Source organism: Drosophila novamexicana, unplaced genomic scaffold (genome assembly GCF_003285875.2).
Source record: "Drosophila novamexicana strain 15010-1031.04,08,12 unplaced genomic scaffold, DnovRS2.1 tig00000121-arrow-pilon, whole genome shotgun sequence".
Classification (NCBI taxonomy): domain Eukaryota; kingdom Metazoa; phylum Arthropoda; class Insecta; order Diptera; family Drosophilidae; genus Drosophila; species Drosophila novamexicana.
Window position 1 is genome coordinate 1824909 of NW_020824773.1, and position 27840 is coordinate 1852748.

General features: G+C 40.3%; 3 protein-coding genes and 1 pseudogene across 6 annotated transcripts; 1 reads left to right on the forward strand and 3 right to left on the reverse strand.

The window, feature by feature from the left end:
• The first annotated feature begins 3547 nt into the window (after positions 1-3547).
• Positions 3548-4615, forward strand: LOC115757920 (proteasome subunit alpha type-7-1B). 3 transcript variants are annotated; one of them, XM_030698384.1, is made up of 3 exons: positions 3548-3739; positions 3806-4035; positions 4109-4187. In XM_030698384.1, exons 1-3 carry the CDS (start codon positions 3638-3640, stop codon positions 4155-4157), a joined length of 381 nt encoding a protein of 126 aa, XP_030554244.1. In that variant the 5' UTR covers positions 3548-3637; the 3' UTR covers positions 4158-4187. The 3 variants fall into 3 exon arrangements, with proteins under 3 accessions (XP_030554244.1, XP_030554242.1, XP_030554243.1); XM_030698382.1 differs by having other exon boundaries at positions 3552-3739; positions 4087-4613; XM_030698383.1 differs by having other exon boundaries at positions 3588-3746; positions 4087-4615.
• An 843-nt stretch (positions 4616-5458) lies between these two features.
• On the reverse strand, positions 5459-7575 carry LOC115757919 (annotated as a pseudogene).
• Positions 7576-11414: 3839 nt separating this feature from the next.
• LOC115757967 (neurofilament heavy polypeptide-like) lies at positions 11415-14495 on the reverse strand. 2 transcript variants are annotated; one of them, XM_030698449.1, is made up of 3 exons: positions 14170-14252; positions 13535-14099; positions 11415-13475 (listed from the first exon to the last, which is right to left on the reverse strand). In XM_030698449.1, exons 2-3 carry the CDS (start codon positions 14007-14009, stop codon positions 11518-11520), a joined length of 2433 nt encoding a protein of 810 aa, XP_030554309.1. In that variant the 5' UTR covers positions 14010-14099; positions 14170-14252; the 3' UTR covers positions 11415-11517. The 2 variants fall into 2 exon arrangements, with proteins under 2 accessions (XP_030554309.1, XP_030554308.1); XM_030698448.1 differs by having other exon boundaries at positions 13535-14495.
• Positions 14496-17706: 3211 nt separating this feature from the next.
• LOC115757885 (5-hydroxytryptamine receptor 1B) lies at positions 17707-27603 on the reverse strand. The gene is given in 8 exon segments (XM_030698324.1): positions 17707-18850; positions 20852-20977; positions 21133-21264; positions 21809-22245; positions 22345-22417; positions 26413-26529; positions 27202-27327; positions 27382-27603. Coding segments are annotated over 8 exon segments (2202 nt in total). The 3' UTR covers positions 17707-17881.
• Between the last annotated feature and the right edge of the window lie 237 nt (positions 27604-27840).

The window sequence follows — 27840 nt, forward strand, 5'->3', positions numbered from 1 at the left end:
TGGCAAGGGGCGGCAGAAACATCTGAATACAGAACAAAGTCAACAATGCTGCGCGTTGCTAGGTTTATTAAAAGGGCTCAGGTAAATGTCTGGACGCCATTTCCAACAGCAGGTGAATCTGAATCAGTGTCCGCCCTCTACGCTATCTACCTTGCTTTGTTTACTTAAGCGAGACCCCTCACAAACAAACACGCATACACGTATACCGTGCACATTTAAAGATTGCCAGGCGTGTCTGTTGCCCGGGCAATTGCCGTTCTACCAACAGCTGCTTGAGTCCCGTTCCGCCCAGTCTATGACTATGTATATGTGTGGGTTACGGAGTTGGTAACTCTGATCGATAGACGTTGCATTTTAAAGTTCATTTGCATTTTGACCGCGTCAGCTACTTTTTTGTTTGTGTCAAATACATGTAACAAGTTACATTTGTAGTTAGAATCTAAAAAAAGACTTGATATTTGGCAGCAAAAGACAAAATATGCATATTTACCTGTAAAGACGGAAAACGGATGGAAAATTAACTGTTAACATTCAAGCAGTTAATAAATATATAACATGTATATAATATAGAAGATTTTATTTAAATGTAGACTTGACATTATATAATTAACATTCAAGTTTCTTATAATTATATAATTTATATAAAATTTAGACAGTGAATGTAAACATTTGTAACCACCGTCACAGGCGGAAAATGGATGAAAAATTAAATACTTAAATTGAAGTAGTTTATAAATATGTTTGTTTAATTAAATAGATTTTGTGTGAATATACACATATTAATTTTTACAGGTGGAAAACGGGTGAAAAATTAAAAACCTTCAAAAGTGGAAAATCGTTGAAAAACTGTATGTTAAAATTTAAGCGAGCACAGCCCTGCAATACATGCACAAAATTCGTATAAAAACAGAGTGTAAAATTTATTAGAATTTAAGCTGAGAACAGCTGGTTTTATTCCCCTCATTTTTCCAAAAAGTTCTTGTTGCTAATAAACAAATTAGTGAACGCTTTTAATTAATAATCAAATAATGTTCGACATGTGATATAAAACACGCGACTTTCGCTACGGGGGATATGTGGTAAAATAAATGGCAAATGCTTAACTACCACTTGCCATTTAGAGCTTTGCATTGCTGATCATTAATTTCCAGACACAGCATTGCAGCTGGGAGATGGCATCCAAAGTGCTCGAAACAATACTTGAAGTCGTGCTTATCCACTGTAGCGCCTTTAACTTTTATTGGTCCTTAGCTGCGTTCGCACAGGACGCTAAGCTAAGGTGGCTGGATGCGTAGAGGAGGCGGGGCTGGGTTGGAGTGAACGTAGGGGTGGCATGAGGATGTAAGAAAAACAACAATCAACACCATTTGCCGCTACAAATTAAGCTTCGAGCAAACAAATCGCGCTGAGTTCCCCAAGACTTTCGCATTTCACTGCTGTTTGTTCATGCTGTTGCTTGTTTTATGTGGATGTCTTGTCTGCTTCTCAATCCCCCACGGCACCCCATGGACCCTATACACCTACTGAACTCGAGTGGCTGCCCTGCGGCGAATTCGTGTTTTTGAGAAAATATTTTCGACAGCGTTCGATGTGTACTACTACTTGTATTTAGAGCTCATGGTACCTAATCAGATGCCATTGGCATGGGCACGCTGCGTATACTTAATTTCAGTTGGTTTCTCTGGCCCAGGGCGTTCTTTATTTTAGGATGGGAGTGCTGCTTATTAAGCTATGACTGAGAAATGTTTATTTAAATTGCTTAGTGGGCTCCATTAAGTGATTAACATTTTACTTGAGTTAAATGTGTGTATTTTGCAGTTATAAAATGTAATTACTTAAAAATAAGCAAAAGCTTTCAAGCTTCTAAATTTGTTTATACTAGTGGTATATTGAGCATATGAACACTTTAAAAGCACTTATAAATATGCCAGGCGAATATTAAGTGAACTTCAAGACCTCTTGGCCTTGGTAGTTTCTAATGAAAAGTTTCTCGAATACCAATAGCAGCTCGGAAGGGAAGCCTTACCTTGCCCGTTCAAGAAATGTTTCCATGACGCTGTTAGTTAGTTATCTGTTCTCAGTACACCTAGCTTATGCACTCTATTCAGACGAAATGTTTGTCAGAAGGCATCTACATATCGTTGCATTTGCAACTGCTTAATTTGTATATAAACAATATAATTTTGTAAGCCCCACATTGTAGACGGTTCTATTGCCTTGACATGAACTGTGAATTGCATATATGAAGATATCTCAGGCTCTTTAACAAATATATTTATATATATATGTGCTCTATAGCGGTCTGTAGTTGTCCGTGACATGACTTTAATACATGCCGCTATCTAATAAAAATAATTAATAATTCAATTATTAATTGCAGTTTTATAGTTCATTCAATTACAGCCATTGAAAATTGTTGACAATTATTTTATTATATTTAACATTTAGTTATGTGATTTCCTTGTCACATACTTAATTCGCTTAGCACTTACCTCGCAGGCAAATGTTGTTTTCAATAAGAATTCGAATTTCCGACCGAATTTAACGTATGCTGTCAAATAGCCACAGGTGCACGTTAGCAAAATAGAAATAGTATAAAATAATTATAGTTCTGTATAATTCTATTTATCTCCCATACCACTAGCATTCATTTGTTTGGCTGTCGCATTTGGTAACGTGTTTGGGATCTGGATTGGGATTTCAGGAGGGCCAGACAACGCGACATTGGCACGTGTTCAATTCAACTAAGTATGCCGCCAAAAATTCGAATCCTGGTCACAAGGACTCCGGCGCACGGTTGTCATAAAATGTTAAATATAAATTTATGGCAGACAACACGCTTGCGGCATACTAAACATTTCTATAGATGGCCGGGCAACGCCCTCGTGGAGGGGCCGGACACACACATTAGCAAAATTAAGCTATTTCGATGGCGATTACAGATTTGCTCTTTTGTGATGATTTCTTTTGTGGAGCATTTGTTGCCACGTGATACGATGACAAAACTAGGTTAGCAGCTATTTTGGGCTTTGAAATGGGTCTTAAATGTTAATTATTTTTGACAGCTAATGAATTTTTGATGCATGTTCATTTTTGGATTGTTGCTGATAGTTTTAAGTGGAACAGTTTAGGGATATGTATATATTTCTAATAGCTTTTAAAAACACAAAAGACAGATTCTGAACAGAATCAATTCGGCGGCGACTAGGGTGCATCTGCAACTTAGCCGATGCAATGCGTAAAAATGGATATGTGATGCTTCCTCCAAGACAACCAATTATGGCCACGCCATGTTTGCATCGACATATTTACATAAAAAAAGTAAGAGGATATTTTTCCCTCCACCCACAAAATGGATATGCGAGGATTTACTGCTCACTGATATTAGTAATGAAAGGGAAAGAGCTTTTGAGGAGGAGAACAATCGGCTTGGAGGCTTGCTTTCTATGCAAACACTATGCAACAGGTTTTTGTAAATCACCTTTTCTTACTTCTTCACAGCCCTAAAATAACATAGTTGTCGGCGCCGATGTTGATTAAAATTTTAACATTTGCTTTACTCGAGATAAAAGACTTAAACATTTTCAGAAAATATAAAATTTCCATTTAGTATACACTTCAACATATATTTTATACAATGCCTGGCGGTTACGATGGGGCTGTGACAATATATTCGCCCGATGGACATTTGCTGCAAGTGGAATACGCTCAAGAGGCGGTGCGCAAAGGTTCCACAGTGGCAAGTGGCAAGTTTTATTTTTGGTGTTTACCATGAATTTAAGGCCTTTTTCACTATACGGCACAGGTGGGCCTGCGCACGAAGGACTGCATTGTGCTGGGCGTTGAAAAAAAGGCCGCGGATACCCTGCAAATAGAGCGTACAGCGCGTAAAATTAGAAAACTGGATGATCATCTGATAATAACATTTGCGGGTCTCACGGCCGATGCTCGCATATTGGTGAATCGCGCCCGGAGCGAGGCTCAGAGCCATCGACTGAACTTTGAGCGACCCGCAACAGTGGAGTATATTACACGGTGAGTGACTTAAATGATCTGAACAGATCCTGAAAATGATGCTTCTGATAGATATTTGGCGAAATTGAAACAGAACTATACGCAGAGCAATGGACGACGTCCATTTGGCGTCTCCTGTCTAATAGGTGGCTTCGATGCGGATGGGCAGCCGCATCTATACCAGACCGAGCCCTCGGGCATCTACTACGAGTGGTCGGCCAATACGACAGGTCGTCTGGGCAAAACAATGCGTGAGTACTTGGAGAAGAATGCATCTGACATGGCCAGCTCGCCCGACGATGCCACTGCCATAAAGCATGTGGTGCGCGCCCTGTTCACGGCCACATCCCTGAATGCCAGCTTCTATGAGCTGGCCGTGCTCAAGTACCAGCAGCCATTGGAGATGGTCAGCCCAGCGGTGGTGGCTCATCTGGTGCAGGTCATTAAGCAGGAGAATGCCGAGGAGGAGGCCAAGCAAAAGCAGCGTGCGAAGTCCTGATTAGTAGATATATATGATATATTTTCTTCTTTGTTAAATTCACGTTAGCCAGCGGCACATTTGTTAACCTTTCGGCCTAATCAAGACTTGATGAACTTTTTCTTTTGGCAATTTAATTTTAACCTCTGCCCTTTCGGGGCCAGCAAAAGTAATCAGCACGAAAAATGTGTAAAGTGAGCAAATCACTTAATTTGCCTCAAGGGCATCTTTATGTACTTCGGCATCGAAAACTCCACACTCAATCCTGAACGGACCAGTCGACCTAGCCAAACTTGGCCAGCCTTTGTGTGCGGGCAGCGGATGGCATAAAAAAAAGCGAGTTAAGAACTTTTAAGTGAAAATGGAAATTGAATTTGCGCCAAAATTGCATGCCGGCACAAGCACACACACACACACACACACACACACACAAATACACTCGTGCGTATGTTGTGCCATGTTGCCTTCCTTCCATTGGCAGCTTGTTTGTTGTCTTCAATATTTTTCAGCCATTCGCAAAACACAGATTTTACCCAAGTGGCATATTCAAGGTGTTCGTGCTTGTCTAGTTGGGGCAACTGTTTCAATCAAATGTGTGCCTTGGGTAACGCCTCGAGTTTCCCTCAACATCTATGATGGCATACCGTACCGCAGGCATACGTGTATTTATTGGCTTGAGAAAACGAGCTGAGCTCTGATTTTTGCAGTTGGTAACTTTGTTAGTATTGATAGGCTATTGGAAATTCTTCTAAGTTGAGGTATTTCTACTTGGTTCATTTTGCTCCGAGTTCTTTTTTGTGTATTCTATTGGTAGGGGCCAAGTATAAGTCAATGCAATACAGAGCTTTATATATTTACACTCGTTTAAACCAGATACACTCAAAAATCAATATTTCATAATTTTGGATGGGTTCTATACCGATAACTTTTGATTATCTAATCTTAATAAATTTCACGAGCCCAAAAATGCACTTCGCTTCAAGATTGGACTTTATTCGACTAAGCTTGTCATGTAAAATTTTGGAAAAATGTGATATCTCGGGTACATTAAGTCTGATTTTTAAATGCTGTAGCTTTTAAGCTCGTTTGGATTAGGACTGTCGATTGACATTTAAATTTGTAAGATATGCAAAGGAGTAACATTACAATTTAAAAAAAAAAAAAATGAGGTCGGTTCTATTAATCCAAAACAATTTATGTTTATTAGTATTTCTTGTATATTATAAATTCCTTGTTTGATATCTCCGTTAGCCCTTGAAACTAGTCATGCCCGCCTGCATTATCTCATCAGTCAGCAGTAGATTGCATGCGATGACAGAGCACGAGTTCAGCATTAGTTTTTTAACGCAGTAGTTATCGAAGACGCGTTTTTCTGTTGGATTCATTGGCTCTCCTGTGTCCAAATCTAGCCCGACCAGCTGCTCACTCTCCTTGGCAGCCGTCGTCAGCTTCACGATGGTGTCCTGCACATCAAAGCCGCTATTGATGGCCAAAGTTTTGGGAATTACGAGCAGCGAGTCGGCGAACAGCTGAACCCCCAGCTGGGCTTTACCCTTAATCCAGGGCTTGAACTTGGCCAGTTCCTTGTAGGCATGCAGCTCGAAGGCACCTCCGCCGGGCACCAGACATCCATCCTCAATGGTATTCTGTATGGCATGGAGTCCATCGCGAATGGCATCTTTAATGGTGTCAGTCTGGTGACCCGAGGGAGATCGAATCAGTATGGTCACAGAGGTGGGATTGCGGCATTGCCGCACAAACGTATATTTCGTTTCGCTCAGCTGCTGCTCATACACTAAGCCTGCATAGCCCAGATGCTCCTCGCTGAGATCCTCCAGCGAGTGCAACGCCTCGCCGCCGCAAGCACGGGTCAGTCGCTCCATGTTACGGCGCTTGGCACGACGCAGTGCCAGAATACCAGCGCCGGCAAATGCCTCCAGCGAGGGTATATCGATGCCCTTCTGATTTATGACCACAAAGCCACGCATATTGTTGCTGCAAAGTTTTCGCTTCAGCTCGATAATCTTGGCCACACGCTGATCGATAAAACGATGCTCCTCGGCGACGCATTTCTCACGCTCCTCGGCAGACTTGTAGCAGAAACTCGAATCGACGGAGGTCTTCTCCAGCTCCAGCGACACATTGCAGGTGAGTATGTACGCCTGTTCGAGGTATGTGGGCATGTTAACATGCCGCCCACCATGGTCCAGCACAAGACCTTCCACCAGTTGAGTTTCCAGCGTTGTGTATTGTTTCATATCCATGAGTTCGATCATATTCAGATCCAGAAGCTGTTGCCTGTCGCTGCGTATGCTCAGCACAGCATCCACACAGATTTTGGCCAGCAAATCCGCCAAATTCGCGTCAACTTTGGTTCTTAAACTGGTCTGGGCTAGTGCCACTAGTATGTCGCGTTCAATCTCAACGGGTATGGAGAGCGTCTGTAGCAGCTGTATGGCCTGATCCTTGGCCTGCATAATGCCATTGGTTAGCTGGCGAGGATGCAGTCCCTCCGCAATGAGCAGATCCGCTTGCTTTAGCAGCTCACCAATCAGCAGCACAGTCGAGGTGGTGCCATCCCCGGTGGCTGCATCCTGCGCGGTGCTGGCCCTGGCAATCATCGAAGCGGTTGGATGACAGAAGTGCATCTCGTGCAGCAGCACGTTGCCATCCTTGGTAATCTTGATATCGCCGGCCGGCGAGATGAGCATCTTGGTGGTGCCCTTTGGTCCCAGGTTGCTGGCCATCAGTCGCTGCAGACCCGTCGCCGCCGTAATGTTAATGGCCAACGCTTGAGCGGCGCGAGCGACTTCCGCCTTGGGATTCAACAGACTTATGGCTGCCATTGTCGAGTTCTGAATAAAAAAAACTTTTCGCTACAACAATCTAGTCAACAATTTTTATATATGCTTTCTTCAAGTTTTTCGACTGAAAACTAGTTGTGGAGATCGAAATAGAGATACTTATAACAAAGAGAACGTCCTGATATAAAAACTTTTTCTGCAAAGCTTGATGAAAAACTTTTCTCTAATTTCTGCACCGTAATAAATCAATTTAATGCAGTTTGGCAACTCTATATATTTTTCCATGTGCACTTATTTAATGCAGTGTGGCAGCTCTTTAAATCTTTATGCTTTATGCCTCACAGCATTCTTCGATTAATCGGAACGTGTTGCTATCAATATTTTTAAAATGATTGCAACTAGAAAATTATTTATCAGATGGGAAATATAAGACAGTACAGGTCACTTAATTTGGAAGGACTGGAACCAATTCACATAGGAGTAAAAAAATGGTAATGCATGTGCCAATCATTTTAGGTTAAGTAATCTTTAACTCGATCAGAAGAAATCCAAAAGAATTTTTAGCAGACATCAATTGACCATTGTAAATTTTATTTCAAGTTAGTATTAGTATATTTTAAAAGTGTGACGACACACTTATTAACTCTCGTCTGCCACATTTTCACAGCATTTTAACATGAGGATGAGAAAATGAAACGCAATTAAGCTTAATGGAAAATTATGTCATTAGGCAAAATTAAAAGCTGGCGTAAAGAATGGCCGAATAAAAAATATTACAGTGACAACTCTCTTGGGCGGACAGCGACCGTCAGGTAGAACCTAATAGCAGGAAAAGCTCAAAGGAAGTGTTCATTAGGACGTTTTCACTGAAGTATAATAATAAATTCTCTTAGCTAAAACACACTTTAGGCATGCCTCAAAATCATGTAGATTAATTTGTAAATGTAAGTATTAATAACACTTCTGTTAGATCCCAACTAAATCGTTTTGGACTTAAGAATGAATGAAAAATATAATCACTGCTGATGAGAAAAAATATTTCATAAAGTTCTCATTTATTTCTACGTTTTCTCTTTTCTGTGTCAACTTACACCCATATAATAAGAAATTGTATAGCCCTTTACAGAGCTCTGCTGTTGTGTGCTGCAGATTGTCCAATCAAAATCCACTTGCAGCAGGCTAAGCCGTTAATAGGAATTACTTTCAACAGTGGCTGGTCGTACAGGACTCAAGTCCTGCCGTCCTGTGGTCCCCTTGCCAAACCAATAAGTCATGCCTTTATTATTATTTACAGTCTCCCGTCGTCTTCTCACTTGCCACTCAACTGTGTCGAGTGCCGTGTGAGCCTTGTTGCGCGTTGTTGCCTCTTGCCTAGGTGCTACTCTCGACATACCCTGAGCGGCTTGTGTTTCTCCGTTTTCCAGAGTTTCCTGATTTTTCCTGCTGCTCTCGCCCAGCACTCACACTTATCACACTTAATTTCATTAAGTAATTTTTCATACTGCAACGTTTATTGAGTTTTAAACTGGCAGAGCGCATAATGCGAGCGCACAACCAAAGTGTGAGAAGCGAAAAGAAGAGCGACAACAGGGGGCAAAATAAGAGAAAATGTGTGTGTGTGCAAAGGCAAGAGCGCTAGCATTTTGTTTAATATTACAATTGAGCTGTGCTTGGCTTTTACTACGTATACGCTATGGGTTCTTGCTTTGCCATTGTCTGCTGCTTGCTTTTCCTTGCGCTTTTGTCCTTGCAACAGTTTTTCCGTTTGCATTTACTCATTTTATGCCTTTTGTTCGAGGCCACTTGTTGAATTTCCCTTTGTATTTGGTTTGGCTTTATGTGTTGTTGTTGCTTGTGATAATTGCCGTCTCGGTGTCATTCAGCATGCTTGTATTCTCATTAATAAGAGGCCTTCTTTTCAAAATATTTGAGCTTTTCTTGAGCTATATTATAATAAAAATGCCCAGCTTCCAGGGCAATCAAATAAATTAAAATGTTTACGACTTGGTCAATTGTTTCTCTATCTTTTTTATTTATTTGCTACTGTGTTTTTATTATAGAGCGAAATTGACTTGAATTGCATTTATGTTCATAATCGCCATAATTATTCATCTTCCTTTAAAAGTTATTGCTTGTGTTTTACATAAACAATTTTTTTTATTAAATTTAAAAAATGGCAAGCGAGCTCATTAGGGAAAAAGCCTTAACAAAATATGAACATAGAATTCTGTTTAACTATTCTTTTCCATGAAATCTTTTGTTTTCTGCCTAAAAAAATGTATGCTTTGCCCAACTTTGCAAATGTATTTTTACAAATCCAGTTGAGTAAACAGTGGAATTCAATGAGATTTGATACTCTTTAATTTTATTATGTTTGGATGAGCATATTGCATATTTATGAAACAAAAAGTTTATCAAAATACGAAGACTATATATTTTCGGTTATATATTTAATATAATAAAATTTAATCATATTAAGATAATATTCAGAAAGTTTTTCCTGGAAACTATAAATGAAGTTAAGAAAGTTGCAGTAAAAGTTAAGTGTGCTCAAGCAATTCATTAATTTTGTAAATATTTGTCTTGAACAAATTTGCTTAACTAAAAATATTTGCGCTAAATGTAAAATACAAATATTAAGTATTTTCAATTTATGTGCAGAGTATCTGCTAGTCAACTACCTTCTGGAAATCTGTGTAGCATACAAACTTGTTATTTGTCAATTCAAATGGAATTTGAAAGGTTCACAAAAAATTGAAATGTTTTTGGCACTGCAATGCCTTACATGGAAAAAAAAATAGCGAATTGAATTTTGAGCCAAACACGGGAGTAGTCACCACATGCCACCCCCTTGGCCCAAGGGCCATTGTTAGCTGCACTGTCCGTCTGTGAGTGAAAAATGGAACTACAAACTATTATAGCAGAGCTAACGCTATCTGAGCCTGATGTAGGATATAAACTTCAAGCGTAGTCCCTGGACTTTTTGCAATAAAAGTGTATAAATATTTAAGAATTTCTTTTTCAGATTTTGTAATAAAAAATTGTTGTGATTTCAGCGCTGAGTATTTAATGAGTTAAGTTCCTTAATTCTTTCTTCTTTTGACTTATTGGTAAATATTATTCTTATATTTAAGAATAGGAGGAAATCGCTTGACGAAGTAATCTTTAATATAAAACTCAACTGGTGTGTGCCTGGATCATGCTTTAAATGGCTTGACCTCCTTGGAAGCCCTTCGTTGAGAGGCTTTGGCTGGGGTCATCTTTTGGGCAATTTATGGTGAAGTGTCGTGCTTGGAATAGAAGGTCAAACGGTCAGATTGGCTGACCAATAAACGATCTGTGGCCACCGCTGCAAATGAGTTAAGTTTGGCGGCTGGCAAACTTTTCATAACTTTGCTAAGAAGATGCCAACCGTTGCGTTAATTGAAGCTGTGGGCTTCACTAAGCGCCGTCGCGCCGCAGAATACAAAGTTTAATGGGGGAGCTGATTAACCCGTCGGGAGGCGCAGGCCCAAAGATGTTGAACAGAAAAGAAAAGCGCAGCGTAATTATCTTGATGAGATTCGCCCGGGTAGCTATCAAGTCTAAGGTGACCCGTGCCCCGTTGCTGTTGGGGGTTCATCAACCCGTTGCGGGTTAAATTAAGTTATGTGCAGTGGAACGGAACGTTTGACATGTCTCCCTCTAATAAGCTAAATGAAAACAAAAATGTCATCCAAGTCAGTCGCAAATTGACGACAAAGTAACCTAATAACTTTGCCCACACAATAATTGGAATTTATGACTCATTTTTCTACAACTATACTGCAAAAGGGCCATTGGCCGGCCGGAGGTTTCCACCCACTTCTCCTGGCCAATTCACTCTCAGCTGTAAACTCTCCGCAGACTCTTTTCTTGTGTTAAATAAAGCGCGTTGGAACCAATACAAGGGTTATGCCCAACGCTTTGGACTGGACCCAACCTCAAGTTCTTTCAGGCGGCGAGCAAATAGCAAAGTGATGGAAAAAAAGATGTGGAAAAGTTTGCGCCAAGTTAAAGTGCTTTTAAAAAACCATTAACGTCATTTCCTGTGCCGTCCTGTCTGTGCGAAGAGTATACAGAAAAAGAATGTCCTGGCGTTTAGGTAGATTCTTTTTTACTTTGCACTCTTCCATTGGGACAAGCAGGAATACAAGATGCACTAGATGAACATAAATTTAGAAATGGCCACAGCTGAGCTATTCAATCGAATTGTTTTCGGTTTTTCGACCAATTGGTTTCGGGACACGACTTGACGGTGCGTGTCAGATCTATTGTGCTGACGATAGGGAAATTTTCAGCTTTGGCTTGAGCTAAAGGCTTTGCAGTAGAATAACGTGACAGAACCGGCTTTCGAGCGCTGCGTCTTGTAGATCCTGAATTAATACTGTATTGGGCTGTTGCGGATTCTTTGCCAGCCGCAACTCTTTTGGAATTGAATTTTGTGAGTGTTGATTCAGTTTTGACTAGAGTGGACTCAGCTGCCCTTGGCTCGCTGGGCGGCATTTTCTCGCTGGGCGCCTTTGACTCGCTGGGCGGCATTTTCTCGCTGGGCGCCTTTGGCTCGCTGGGCGGCATTGTCTCCCTGGGCGCCTTTAGCTCGCTGGGCGCCTTTGGCTCGCTGGGAGGATATTCCTCGCCTGGCTTCATAACCTGCATAACACTCGGACAAATGCAAGTGGTTTCCGGACACGACTCGACGGTGCGTGTCAGATCTATTGTGCTGACGAAAGGCAAATTTTCTGATTTGGCTTGAGCTAAAGGCTTTGCAGTAGAATAACGTGTCGGAATCGGCTCTTGAGCGCTGCGCTTTGTAGATACTGAATTAATACTGTATTGGGCTGTTGCGGACTCTTTGCCAGACGCAACTCTTTTGGAATTGAATTTTGTTAATGTTGATTCAGTTTTGGCTAGAGTGGACTCAGCTGCCTTTAGCTCGCTGGGCGGCATTTTCTCGCTGGGCTCCTTTGACTCGCTGGGCGGCATTTTCTCGCTGGGCGTCTTTGACTCGCTGGGCGGCATTTTCTCGCTGGGCGCCTTGTGCTCGCTGGGCACCTTTGGCTCACTGGGAGGATATTCCTCGCCTGGCTTCATTACCTGCATAATACTTGGACAAAGGCAAGCGCCATCACTTGGTGGACAATTTCTGCACGGCGTCGGAATCTCCCTTATGCTCGGACACTTGGCAGGTGGCAGTTCCTCCTCGTGGCAGGTAAATCCAGGCATCTCCATGGACTGGACGCTCTCCATGGTGGGCAAGCCGCGGTGCTGGAAGCAGTTCATGGGGCACTCGATGGTGCAGCGCTTATACGGGCTCTCTTCGGATGCCATTTTGGTGATCTTAATGCAATTGTTAAAAATTTTATGGCGCTCCTTCTCCTGTTCGCGTCGACACCCCTCGCGATGCTCGTACTTTCTGTAGGCCAGCTCCGCCTTGGAGTAGTAGCCTGGCCAGCAAGCGTCGCGTAACTTACTTCTACGCACCATTTGACCCTCGGGCACCATGTCAACTTGGTTCTCCCGGCGGTATTTCGCGACAGCTTTGGCAATCGGATACAAGGGCCGACCGATGGATTTCGAATCCTCCATTAACTGGACTGCTCCCTCGAAGAAGTTAACATCGTCCTTCAGATGGGGATCTTCATCGCAAGCAGTAATGCGCATTAGCTCCTCTTGACGCTGTTCCAGGAATTCTTTGCGCTGGCCGTGCAGAATATCGCGCAGTTCGGCGGTTACGTTATCCTGTTGCTTCTTAGCGGCAGTCGCAAAATTTATGTTTGCGTCATCGTTCTTGAATCGTGAAGCGATCTGGTAGCGACGAATCTCTGCAAGCCTTTCATCTTTCTCTTGCTGCCGTTTTTGACTCTCCAACTCGTACTGCCTGCGTTGCTCCGACAGCTTCTTGAGCTCACATTTCCGCCGTTGCTCATCAATGAGTATTTCGGTATCATAGCGTTCCACAGCTATGTCCTGCAAATGTTGCAGCTGTGTTTTTGTGGCCTGCTGGTTCTGGCAGAGCTTAACAGCGTTTGCCTCCAGCTGACGGATGCGGGTCTGGCGCATATCCTTCGTTTGCTTGTTGAAGCGTGCATCTATATTTCGATGTGTTGTCTTATCGACGCAGATAATTCGTTCCTCGATATTATCACACATGCTCTCGACTATGGATTGGATTGTAGTTGGATCAAAAGGCTTATAAAATCGACTAATTTTAACTTACACTTGGCTTTCTCGGCCTTTTCCTTGAGAGCCTCACGATAGGCACTTCGGCAAAACTCGCGCTTCCTTTCTGCCGTCGCCTTGGCGGCTTTCTCCTCCTGCTCCTGCATGCACCTGTACTTCTCGCGCTGTACAATGCAGTCTAATACCTCGTGCTGCTTCTGAGCCTGTTTGCGCAGACGTCTTGCTTCGAGGTCCTTCAAGTAATAAGCGCGCATGTCGTTCATCTTGACGAGCTGCTGTGCCTTCTCCTGCTCCTCAGTCACATCGCCAAATGGTATCAAAATCTCTGGACACTGCTTCTCGTCCAGTTGCTGCTGGCGTCGAGCATCCTCGGCAAATTCACACTTGAGCGCTTGATTGTAGTCGCGTTGGTAAATCATTTCGCTGTTGAGTAAGCCCTGGTGGAGAGCACGTGGACCTGGCTTCAAGAGGTTCAAAATTCGATTGGCACGCATGATGCGCTCCTTGCGCATCTGTTCCAGCAGCTTCTTTGCCTTTTGATCCTTCGTCAAGTCAGCCAGGGCCTTGTCTCTGGAAGCCTGACGCTGGTCATCGTCCTCGCCCTGCGTATTAGCCAAGTTTTTGAAACGCTTCATCAAGGCATCGTTACCATCTTTGAGGTATTGCTTGTACCGTTGCTCCTCCTCAATGGCCTCCAGCATCTCCTGCTTTTCCTTCTGGTTTGATCTGTCTACAATACCGTTGTAGCGATCGGCCGATATTACCACGGGCCGAAAACCAATGTGATATCTTTTGTACTCCTTGTGGCCGGGCTCTGCAGCGCATGCCCTGTTCAATTTCATTGCGAAGCCGTGAAGGATAGTGTATTGTGGAATGTAAGTTGTGGGAACACCGCAAATTGCAATAATTCCCAAAAGTAATTACAATAATTCTATTGTGTTAGTGTGTAGTGTATTTTTGTGTATTTTTTTGTATTTTTACTGTTTAAGTTATACTACTCTTTTGTGTCATGGATTACTGTTTGAAGGTATTAAGTTGCCCTAACATATAAATAGGTCTTTGATAGGAACAAAACTATAGAAAATATTTTATTACTAATATCCAGTAATAGTAAATATCCAGTAAATTGTTGTAGCTGCTAATTTTGTTTTTGCAAAACTTAAGTAGTTTTTAATTTAATACCCTTGTTAAAATTTCCTTTTGCTGATATATGAAAAAAGTGCAGCTCGAAAATACTGAGTTTGCTAAAAGTAACTATCTTTATAAAATCAGCTAGATTATATATTGGTTCGATGTTGATAGGGTTCTGCATACGTGTAGAGAGCCTTATAAATGCCGAATTTGGCTAAGATATCCGTATAAGCAAAATGGTCCGATCCGGCCGGTGCCAACATATGTACTGAAATCGACTGTTAATGCTGAATATATTTACTTTATGGAGTCGGAGATGTATCCATTTACCAGGGTATCAAGAAAAATGTATATACATATATATACTTTTAAATATATATATTTATATATTTATATTATCTGAAAACCTTTAAAAATAATATATATGTATATCAGGATCTTACCAAAACTATTTGGCCAAGAAATGTTGATTTATCCTTTAAAATTACTTTAAATGTTCAATGTTTCAGAAAAGTAAGAGAAAAGAAAAGGAGAGCGTTTACCTTTGGATTATCTTGCCCATTCACATGTTTGTCCCCAGAATTGGATAAGCCTCAATTAGTGTTTTAGGCTGCTTAATCAAATTAGGCAAAGCCCTTGTGGCATGTACAATTCCAATTGAGCAGGGGCGTCCAGTCAGTGACCGTGTGCTGTGAAATCCAATTCCCAGCTGGCGGAAAATTATACAAAAACAAAAAAACACAAAATAAAAAGAAGACTCAAATGGAGGCAAAAGAAAAACACAGTCGGCCAGAGTAAAGTTGACTTTCATGCGAAAAGTTTTTTGTGAAAATCGCTGGGCGTGAGAATTTCTGCGCTCAGAATGTCGGGCTCGGGCCCTTCTCGTGGGGTGCGTGGAGAAGTGGGTGAGGTCGGTGGCTTCTTTCGGCGGTGGGCGTGCCAAACACCGGCGATTATTGTTACAAAACGCAGCGGGCCGTGTAATTTTTTGGCATGGAGCACGCACTGGGACTCAAAAATGGAAATTCAAACTCGAATTCACATCTGAATCTGAATTCAGTTTGAGATTCAAATTGCCCAAAGAAACCGCCGTCGTTGCGAACTTTTCCATGGCTACTGGGACTTCTATGCTCCCTGTTGTAGGCGCAGGGGGCGTGGCATGCGGTAGATATGAGCGTCATTGTGTCTGCCTTCTGGCTGCTGAAAATTGTTTTGTGAAAATTAGTTTTTAAACTTTTCTCGCTCTTTTGACATCGTTTTTATTTTTGGGTTGCCATTTTGTATGGGAAATGAAAATCTAAGCGCAATGTGCGAAATTAATTTGCATTTTGGTTTGGTTCACGTTATCATTTTATTCCCGTTTTGGGGGGGCCAATAAAAATCAAATTTAAATAATTTTTAATTTATTTAGCTTTACTTTTACGTTTAATTTTTCTTTTTTGAATGTGTACAATTCGAATTCGCGCTGGCTCGTTTCGATGTAATTGCTTTCAAATGGTAGAGCAAATGCGGTGCATTGGGAAAAACTTTTTCGCCTTGATAATTTGTATGTCCATTTTGACCGCTGATGATGTTGAAATCCGCATCACTAACAGATCTGACTAGAAAAAAAACTAGACGAGAGCGCGTTGAAAATAAATTAGAATAAAATATGTTTTCTTTAATAAATAATAAAATTGTGATTTGTCTGCGGACAGGCACGATAGAAACACCATGCAGAAAATGTATTATTATTATATTTATTTAATCTTTATTGCATTTAAATCCATTTCACAACTTATGTTATGACATATTTTTGTTGTTATACAGTATTTCGCACAGTATATGGTATTGCATGTATTTGTATTTGAAATATTTTCTCGTCTAAACTAAAATTGTCTTAAGCTTTAAAGTTATTTGTTTGCATTTAACTATTGCTTTTTAGCTACAAATGATGAGTCACTTTAATTTTCAAATACATACCATAAACTCACATAAATTCATGACAATCACAAAGTTAGGATTTGATTTTGTTTTTCATTTGACATTGTGCAATTTTGTTTTCTGATTGATTTGATTGTTGCTTTGAAGTGAAAGAACAAGTACTTTATATGTATAAGCACAACGTTTTAGAACCATCAACATTTATATGAACTGCAATATGCGTAATATATATATTGTTGAATTTAGAACAACTGACAGAAAACAGATCGATTAAAAGAATCGTAGGAGTTTATAGCTTCTTCAGATTCACAATTAAGTAATAAGTTAGCTAAATGTCTGGCCATTTGGAAGAAGGAAGTCTACCATCTCTATTAATAAAAATTCTCAATGTTCTTACACAACTTATTTGTCTAATACCATAGATTACTGCAATTCGGGCAATAATATACGAAGTTGCCTACTAAACTACGATTAGATTAACAATCAAACCGAATGGAAAGTGTAAAAGTGTTTGATTTGCCTTTGCCACACATTACAACATACCTATTTTTACCTACTAGATTATAATATATTTGTTTTGATAATACACACACCTTTGACACACATTAATCTGTTTTAGCTTTGAAGCTCGCTTATGGTAAAAATCTATCACAAACATACATAAAATGAACACTTATAATGCTTAAAACTGGCGCATCAATTGTTTACGCCTAATGCAATTAGATTGAGATTGAAGTTACTTAAAGCTGATGAAATATTAAAAGCATTTGTATTATCCACATAATTTCTTTATTCAGGTTGGAAATTGAAATTAAAGATGAAATTAGTTCTCAAGAACAGAAAAGTCAAAGTCACTTGTAATTGTATATAAAATGTTTTAAAACATAAAAAAATTAGATTTCGATTTTTCTGACAAAGGTTTTTGCATAATTTAGCCAAGATGTATATTTGTGTTGCAAGAATTTAAATTTTGTATAAAAGAAATTGCATCAAATAATATGTTAGTCAATGTCAATTTCTTTTTGATAGTAAAAATATTATCTCAAAGTGCAAATTTCAATTTATTTAAAAAATTCAAATTGAATTCAGAGATTCGAAACCGTAGAACAACTACAAATAAATGCTTTAATTTAAACTTCAAACAGTACAAACAGATTGTTAACTGATTCGTTGCTATAGAGAGGGCTACAACTTTTCAAGTTTTATTTAACGCTAAAAGACTTGCGCAATATTTAGACAGACACACACACACTTACGCATACATTTACAGCTACGATGCGTACACGTTCACGGTTCGACCGCAGCAGATAAAATAATGCTAAATATCCTTTTACTTGCGATACTCGGCCATGGACTCGCCCGCCAGCGCCAAAGACGGCGGTGGACTGTGACAGGCGACGCGCACGCGGCTCAGGCGCAGGCTGCCCGTGTGATGGGCGCCGTGGGGAGCGTGGAGCATGGCCCGGGCCTGTGCCTGCTGGTGCAGCGGGTGGTGGGCGCACTTGGCCTGTCGGGCCAGTTGATTGTTGGCGAGTATGACGTCCTCTGCGTACTAAATGTCCGGTATGCTGCGACTGGCGGCCAGTTTGGCGGCTACAGTTGAGACGGAAGCTGATGCGGCTGCATCTGCGGCAGTGCCGAGCAGCTTGCTCTTGGCGCAATTGGCATCATGGAATAGATGCTCACAGAGCTTTGGCTCTGATGTAGAAAATTTACTTAGCTCGGCGGCGGTGGCTTCCTGTGCAGCGGCAGACACGTTCAAATGCATGTCGCTGTGCTTGCTAAACGAGGTGGTTTGATGCTGTTGCGGCTGATGCACCTGATGCACATGTCCATGAACGCCCACGCCGGTGTGCTGATGATAGGGGAAGTGCGGGAAACTCTTCTGCATGGCATGCAGGTTGCCCGAGCTGACGGTGCGCTCCAAGATCTCGCCCCAATACTTCTCCGAGAGACCCTCAATGTCAGGCCGTACAGTGGCATAGCCATCGCCAGCAACCTGATGTGCGTGACTGTGCGCTCCACTGCCGCCCAGTGTGCCCCTGATGTACTGCGAGGCGCTGCGGCTCAAACTGTTGGCTCTGGAACGTGCACAAATGCCAAGCACAGAACCGCCAATGGCGCTGCCAATGCCACCGCCAACACCGCCGCCAACCCCGCCACTGGCACCACCATTGTTCGCCGGCGGCCGCGAGGCGGGCGGCTCTGGCGGCAATGGAAGCGTTGTGATTTCAAAATCGTTAGCATTGATGTGACAACAGGCTGATTTGTGTTCGGGCGTGTCCTCGCTAGGAAAGCACTGAAACGAGCACAAAGTAGAAGCATCATAAATGTGGTCTAAATTTCGAAATTAATAAGCATTTCAAATTCGCATTTTTTACAGATAGTCCAGTCGTATAACTGAGGCCAACAATCGGGCAGCTCGTGACTCGTGACACGAATAACGTCATTTCGCCACAAGCGATATTTTTTCAAATTTGCAAGCTAATTTTTATACCCTGAACCCATTAAAAATGGGTATAAGGGTATATTGTATTTGTGCGAAAGCTAAATGTATGTAACAGGCAGAAGGAAGCATCTCAGACCCCATAAAGTATATATATTCTTGATCAGCATCAATAGCCGAGTCGATCTAGCCATGTCCGTCTGTCTGTCCGTCCGTCCGTCCGTATGTATGAACGCAAGGATCTCAGAACCTATAAGAGCTAGAGACTTGAAATGTTAGATGTAGATGCTCCTAGCTCCCGCGCAGATCGAGTTTGTTTCCGATAATCGATAACTTACTCCGTTTCCAAGCAATCGATAAAAATCGATATCGATATCCTGTTTTTTGGGCAATTTTGGTATATAATAAGAGCTAGAGTCACCAAACTTGACATATAGCTTCTAAAATAAAATATATATATGCATTTGATGTTGGAAGAAGAGGGTTCAGGGTATCCCCTAGTCGGGAGCTCCCGACTAGAACCTCTTACTTGTTTTTATATTGTTGCAGTTCATTTAATAAATAATATTTTTATAGAATGTCTAAATAACATAGTTTTTTCGAAAAATAAAATTATTATTTTAATTATTTATTGAATTAAAATAATAATTTGAACATTTGAAATGTATTCCTTTCAATAAATATATCCAATTTCAAAAAAAAGATGTAAAAAAAAATTATTTATTATTTACTTCACGCTAAACAATATCTGACATTAGCTCATCTCTAGCGCCATAAATTCGTTCAAAATGACCTCAGTTTTGTTTGAGTTTTTCGGAAGTAAATCATGCAACTTGACTGCGCTTTCCAAAATGGATTTGCTAGCCCCATTCCATACTTTTCGCATTCCACCAAAAATAGAGAGGTTTTCATGTTTATATTAGCTATGTGTTGGCAAGGAAAGTGGTAGAATTTAAGGGAGGGGGGGGGGGGGGGGGGGGGGAGTGGGGTGGCCAAGGGCTATGTAAACGCCGCTTTGGATTTTCTCTTTCATAATTCAAAATCACTTTTCACTGTTTGTGATTACAGTTGTTGTTTGTTGGACGCCGAAGCGAATTTCCTGTTGTATGTTGCTTGCACCTTTTGGATTTATGGCCCTTGGGTGGATGGCTCTGTTCGATGGTCCTTGCGTAATTCTGTTTTAGTTTTTGGCATTCTGACAACGCAGCTACATGAAATCCCTCAATATATGCTAGCTGATTTTGAGCAGCTTTTGTGCTCAACTTAACAACTTCAAAAAGGGTTGGGCCAGCTACGAATAATGTGATGTGCCGGTGAATTGAACAATCGTTGGGGAAAAATCTTCTTTCCCCTGGGGTCAGTAAGAGGATAATCAGAACAAATAATGTAACTACAGTGTTTAGTCTTAAAGTGTGCGTAATAAATTATTCAAAATCAATTTGGGGGAGTTTGAGGATGTCTGTAAATTTTTTTAATACAAAGTAACCAACGAAAGGTACACCGAAATAAATTTAAAAACTGGCTTAGTAAGTGGTTTCATGAATTTAATTCAATATTAGCTAATAAGAATTGTGAAAATAAAGGCAAGTTTTCTTTTATTAAAGGCAATCGCGTTTTTGGAGAACAATTTTTGCAAAAATATAATAAGTATCTAGTAGGTCCTTCTTTTTTAACTATGAGCTTCAGTTCATTTTGAAAACCAGACAGGGATAATTAAAAAGAGGAAAATGCCGAGATTTATATACATAGAAATGTTTACAGCATAGCTACGATTCTGTTAGACAGAGCATGAAAAACGTAAAAATGCGAGAAACGAGAAAATGCATGTAAGAAAATAAATAAATACAAACTCACCTTGTTGGGCATCAATTGTCGGCTAAGGCGACGAAAGTCCGAGTTTAGCAGCCAATACATAAAGGGATTCCATAGACTGTTGCTTAACGATGTCCAGGTTACCAGGAAATCCAGAAATGGTGGCAGCTACAAGCATAAAGTGGGTGGTGGGCGTAGAAATGTAGAAGATAAACACACCACAATCAATATATGTTTGTGGCTAACATGGCGTATGCGCAACATAATCGCACAAGCTGATTACGTATGCGACACGTGGGCTGCATATGCATATGAGTACTTGCCTTGGAACCAGTGCAGGCGGTCACAATCTCCTGAATGGTCCACGGTGTGACCATAACAATGAATCCCAGCGAAATGGCCGCCATTGAACGTGACGTGTTGCCGCTTGAGTTCTTCTCCTGTATGGGCACAATCTGCAGCAAATGTACATTATTTAACAAACTAATTAAAAGCACCGCACATAAAATGTCATAGTAAAAACAACTAATTGGGGTATACCAAATATTGCGGCAACGGGAATATATCGAAGTACATTTTTAATTTAATTGTGGAAAATTTGATATGAATATTGTTGTAATTTGATTAAGTTAAGCTTTTAATGTGCCAAATATAATTAATATAAAATGTACATGTGAAATGTGAATACATTTATTCAAAAATATTCGAAATAAGCTTATTGTGAATATTAGAAAAATAAATCAAACGTTATTTTGAGCTTATCTTAAGCTTTTTGAAGCTAAGCAAGGGTTTATTCTTTATTATATATTGAAATTTATTTATGTTTTCAAATATACTTTTTAAAATTATACCAGCATGAAGGTAATTTTTCTCTGGCAGAGAATGTATAGTATACATATATTTAAGTATTAAAAGCGTTAAATTGTGGAACAAGTCTAGGCCTGCCGTCGGACTAATTGAAATTTCAATATAGGTAACCACGTATAGACCCCGACTCACCTTTTTGGTAATCTTGTTTGTCATGCTTGGCATTCCGACGAGGCCCATGCTCATGGCCATGCTCAAATGGTTCATAACCGGTGCCCGATGATGATGCAAATGATGCGAGTGTCCATGACCGCCATGTCCAAATATGTGTGAGGATTGCTGCTGCTGCTGCTGCTGATGCTGATGCTGCTGCTGCTGATGCTGCTGATGCTGATGTTGCTGCAGTTGCTGTTGGGGCGGATGATGCGGATGTGGATGATGTGCGGCTGCTGTAAGCGGCATCGTTGGATCGTTTAAGCGAAAGCGACTCATATGAAAGCTGGAACCGTAACAGTACATCAGCACCATCGTGGTTGGAAAGTACAATGCACAAGTAGACAGTATGCGGTACGAGGGTTTACTATAAAAAGGCTCGCATGCCATAAGCCCCGTATTGTTGAAGTAGTATCCTATTTGGATGGATATGCAAATAGATAAACGCCAAATGAGCAGCTGTTTTCAGTATTCGAAGGGCAGGTGTAAATGGGTGTGTGAGTGACTGAACTCACCTTTAGGCAGCACCAGAAGCCCAAACACCGTTAGGCTGATAATCCATGTTAAGCTCAATATGGCAACACAGCCCTGCAAGACACACACACACACATAAGATACATTTGACTTTCGCTTAGATGGTATGGTTAGAGTTAGATTTAATTTGCCATCTAAGTTAGCCATTGCCACATACTCAGGGACAGGCACAGCTCCCACCTCCTCTGACGCTGCTCTTTCAGCTGACTCCAGCTGGTTGTGTGATTTATGGCTGGTGAGGAATTATGTGCACGTTTCTGATTTTAAGTCGTTTTGATGCGCAACATTGCAGCTGCACGTTCTAGTCCATTTGTAATTACCCAACAAAAGACAATTTTGTAAATGGCTTAAGCGTGTGTGGTCAATAGATCATCTACAATAATGGCGCACATGAAAAATGTGTCGCTTTGTGACATCAAATTAAAATTTCTTTTGACTTGAATTGGCTTGCCTCAAACAGAAGGAGTCAAGTTAATTGTGATCAGACATAAAGCGATTTTAGAACATATTAAACTCACCTTTTCTCAACCGTTAGGGAAGCAATTCGTAGGTTTTAAAAGGAATAGATTATTTCTCACTGGTTCTTAGTTTTGGTGAGATCTTTCGTGATTGTTCTAGAGACAATTTTGAATTGAGTTTTCTAAACAAAACTTAAGATTTAATATCCAGACATTATGTCAGATTTAACATTTTTTTATGTGTTAAATTTTTAAATTGATAAATTTTAATTCTAAGCTGACAAACAAGTCATAATATAGACAAAGGGTAATACTAGTATAATTATTATCAATGCGAACTATTTCAAAGTTATTTTGATTATCAGTGTGAACTAGTTACAGATAAACTCATAGCATCGGCTGCTACTACCATTTAATATACTAGTTCGTTGCGAACAAGTTAACAGACTGAAGGCTGGCTTACAAATCTCACTTATTAGCACTTATCGCTGGCTGAATTATTCTCTTTGAGATAAAAGCTCTTTGAAAATCATCTTCCAGTTCATCACCCTTAAAGCTCTGAGTTCTCACTCAGCTGAAACTATCGCATATAGTTGCGTACAGAGCTATGTTTACTAATGAAACCTTAAAACAAAGTTGTATGCCAAAGTGTTTTTGCCTTGAAACATTGCCTATGGCAAACAACATCAAACGCCGAGAGAAGCAGGAGGGTAACCTTCAACAAATAAATATATATTTTCTAAAAAAGGGCAACAGCAAATGGAATTAAAAACTTTTGATTACGTTGAAAACAGTTGGGCAGAGGCCAACCACAGGCGGCACACAAAATGAAACATTTGTGAAAGGCTGCCACAATCATAACTGACTGACTAACTGACAAACTGACTGACTGGCAGGCCAAACAGCTGGCAGCTGAATGGCAGCCGAAATGAGAACATTTCGCAGCACTTCGAGCCTTTCAACAAGCCGACAATGCGAAAAGGTTGTCGGCACAGTGCAAAGTACTCAAAAACTAGCTACTACTTATTTCACTTTACGCCAACATCTTTTTTTGTTTATTTAATTTACGCTATTATTTTGTTTGAAACGTTTTCCTCTAGCGCTTACTCCCTATTAAAATTATTTTGATATTTTTGCAGTTAGCTAAGCTACTTAGTTTAAAAATGAGCGAAAAACTATGGATTTACTAACCATGTTGTTGATAGACAAACAAAGCCACATCCAGTTAAGAATTTTACCAAAAACATAAAGGATTTCAATTAATCTCCGCTCTTTCAAAAACTTTTTATTACCATAAATGAAACAACATCATTTTCGCGCTTACTTCGAGAAATGAGTTGCAATTTATGGGAAGTTTCAATAAAAACACGACAAAAGCTGAAAAGTTGAAAATTTTCAATGGGCCATTACAAGGCGAAAACTGGGCCAACAAATTGCGTGGCCCGAATGTCAGTCGCCTCGGCTGGCGGCGTCAGCAGCCATTTATTAATTTTCGACAGTGCACACTTTATTACAAATCGGGCGTGGCTGTGCGCCAATTTCGCAGACTCCAGTCAAAAATTGCATAGCTATACTGAAGCAAAAACGCCAAAGCAAAAAAAAAAAAAAAAAAGGAAACAGGCGGCATCCCAATTTTATGCAAATATTTTCAACTAATATTTTTTCTCGCATTTTGCATTTTTTGCCTTCGCGTTTTTTATGCTTCTGCTGCGCCCTGTTCTACCATTAACTTTGGCACTTGTGGGCCTTTCAAAATACGCATGTGCATATAAATTTTGTTGCGGGCATTTACTGAAATTGCGCAATACTCTGGCTGTTGCTCTTACGGAGTGCGTACGTTACAGGGACAAACGTACTACATAAATATTAACTTGGCATCTTAATGGCTGACTGCATATTTTGTAATAATAATGGTAAATAAAAGGTTCTTATGATAAAAATAAGCAATAGTAGTTTGACATTTTCCAAAAGTTGCAATTGTAACAAGTTTTCGCAACAATTGTTCAGACTTGGAGCATTTTTTATCAAGTAAATTGGCAGACGGACGGACCTGGTCACAGCGAAGGAGCTTCAAAGGCGACATTTCATCCTGTTCCTGTCAAAGCTAACTTCGATTTTCATTTCTTGTCGAGCTCAAGGAAAGTAAAGTTTTTGGCTAGTTAGAAGTGCAGCGTTGCCACCTTGCAAAAAATTGGAGCGAAACGCAGCGTGAGAAAAATAAAAACAGATTCCGATTGACAGTTTAATGCAAGTGCAACAAAAATATGTGACCGTTTCGCCTTGTGATTGTTGAATTAAAAACAATTTTAATAAGAAATTTAAATAAATTAAAAATAAATTTGAAAAATGTGCAGGTCCATCATGTAACAAATGTAAATTATAAATAATTACAGCTTATACTATAAATAATATTATTTAAATTAAATATTTTTGAGTCTCTCGTCTAATGAGAATGTTTTGTAATTAGGAATTGCATTTAATCGATGTACAAAATAAATATATAAAATGCAGCGTCTTATTTACTTATGCTTGAACCTTTGCTTAAGCGAATTGATATATTTTGAGTTTAATTTAAGGTACGGCTTGATATTCGTAATGTTAATATCCATTTGCATATTTAAACACAAATCATAAAGGCAACGCTGCCCGGACCACCGGACGGACTTCTCACCCGTTTTGTAAATGATACGCGACGTTTCGCTGTCCAAGCCCAAAAATTATTTCTTTCCACTTCCGCAGATACATTTTTCTTGTTTTTTTTTCTTCTCCCTCCCATTCGCTTTTTCTTATGCTCGGGCTAGCCTTCATTTTTGGGCGGCTGCGTAACTGTTTGTTGCCTCATAAATTATGATGTGAGAGCGTCTGCGTGTGTGTACGTGTGAGTGTGTGAAAGAGATAGAGAGAGAGAAGGGGAGACCAACTGGCAGCCATTGCTCGTTTGCCGCGCCCTGCGTTCCGCCTGCGGTTGGCGTGGTCGTCGCCGCTTCAGGCGCCCTCGTTCCCTTGGTCCTTGGTCGTTGGTCCAGGGTTAGGTCTATGCTGTGGTCTACGTATTTAGTCAAAGTCAAACATTAAAAAAAACGTAGGAGAATACGAAAATCCCAGCTAGCTTTTTTTTATCCCTATTTTATACACTTTTCGACTGTTTATGCTGTGTTTTATTTCTGCTTGCTTTGCTTTTTCATTCTTCGTCTGTTGGCGCTTTGTTTTATGCTGCGTGTTTTGTATGCAGCATTTTAATGACTGCCAAAGAGCTTAAAGCCCATTATCCTTATTTATCTCTGCGTAATTGGCTCATAGATGAGTTGTTGTTGTTGTTGTTGCTGCCAACTAAATTTTATTGGCGCGTGATTTCTTTTTAGTTCCCCATACGCTTTGTTTGTTGCCTTTGTCCTTTGTGATAAATTCTTATCTTAACTTGTCCCACAGCTAATCGCGGCTGACAACGTGCCTTATCTGCCTTGCCGCGCATTAGTGGGAATTACAGAGTGTGTTATGCCAGAGCGAAAATTATGCAACACGCGCTCAGCCATCGCTCATCGCCCACCTCGCCCCCTTGCCGCCTTGCTGACCACCGTCTGATCCACTTACCTTCTTGCTGGAGTGTTGGTAATAGCGTCGCGGATGCAGCGCACACATGTATCTGTCCACCGCCATACAGACGAGTATAACGGCGCTTTGTTGTGATAAAGCTCCACGTAGCAGGGCCTGGTGAGAAGTCAGTAGGTGTGGACGGTAACATGGAAGGATATGCCGGATAAAAATTTGAGTAAGTTAGCCGGCACATAATTTAATATTTTCTTTGATTTCCTCTTTTTAAGATAAAGATTCTTTTTTTTCATTTGGCTTATATTTAAATTTCATATTTAATAATTTCAATATAACAAGTAAAACCCGTAAGTTTGGGTTTTTTATGCATTACAAGCTAATCAAAGATTTTAATTTTAATATTCAATTAAAATTAGCTCTGATCAATGTTGCATGGTTTTAGATTTTAGGACTTTCTGCTTTTTAATACAACATATTTAATAAAGAGCTCAATAAATTAATACATTTTTTGTTGAAAAAGACTTTTATGTATTTTGTTTCAGCTGGAAACAATGCTTAATCTAATTCAACCGGGTTCTTTATTTAGTTTTTGTATTTGTAATTGTGCTTAATCTCGAACCATTTAATGTTGGTTAGCCATTGTAAATAATACAACTTTATAATTAAGTGCATTGTTTTAGCTAGACAAAAGTATATTGGTCGTCCATTTAGTTGACCCGGTTGTCGTGTGAACTAAACAAAAGGCTCTTTGTCTGGTAACATTAGATTAATTGAGCTACATACGATAGCTTAATTGGCAACAATAAGCCAGTGACTGGCGCCCGTACTCACCTGTATCTGGCAGAAGATCTCACCATATGGCCAGCAGTGAAACAATGCAGGCATTAGACCAAATGGTGTAATTAGCAGGCCAATTGTCAGGTCATTCAGCGCCAGAGATGTGAGCAGATATCGTGGCTAAAAGCAGCGTCCACTTAGCAGTTAGTTTGTTGTTGCTTCCTGCCGACTCACCTGTTGATGTATGTAGGCGGCGTAGCGGCGATTGTTAATGACAAAGATGACCAGGCAGTTGGCCCCAATCACACCCAGAGTTAGCACCAATATCAACACCGCCTCAATGGTCTCCGCTATGCCAATGTGCACGATAAAGTTGTGGCCCGAGTAACGCGGATGAGAGCAACTGGAATTCTTAACCGCGGGCGCTACAAGCAATGAGCCAGTCTTCAGGTCCATTGCGATGCTCTAATTAAATCGTTTAATAAGTAGGGAAATATTATTTTTCATCTGATTGTTCAAGTCAGATACTAAGTAAATAAACATCACAGGACACTGTGTGAGTTATTTGAACAGAAAATGTGAATTCTATATTTATTCGAGGCATTTACGCTTAATATCACAATTTATTTGTTAATAACTATCGACTATTATTCAAAAAATAAAATAAGCATTGAAGTGAAAAACGGGTTCTGT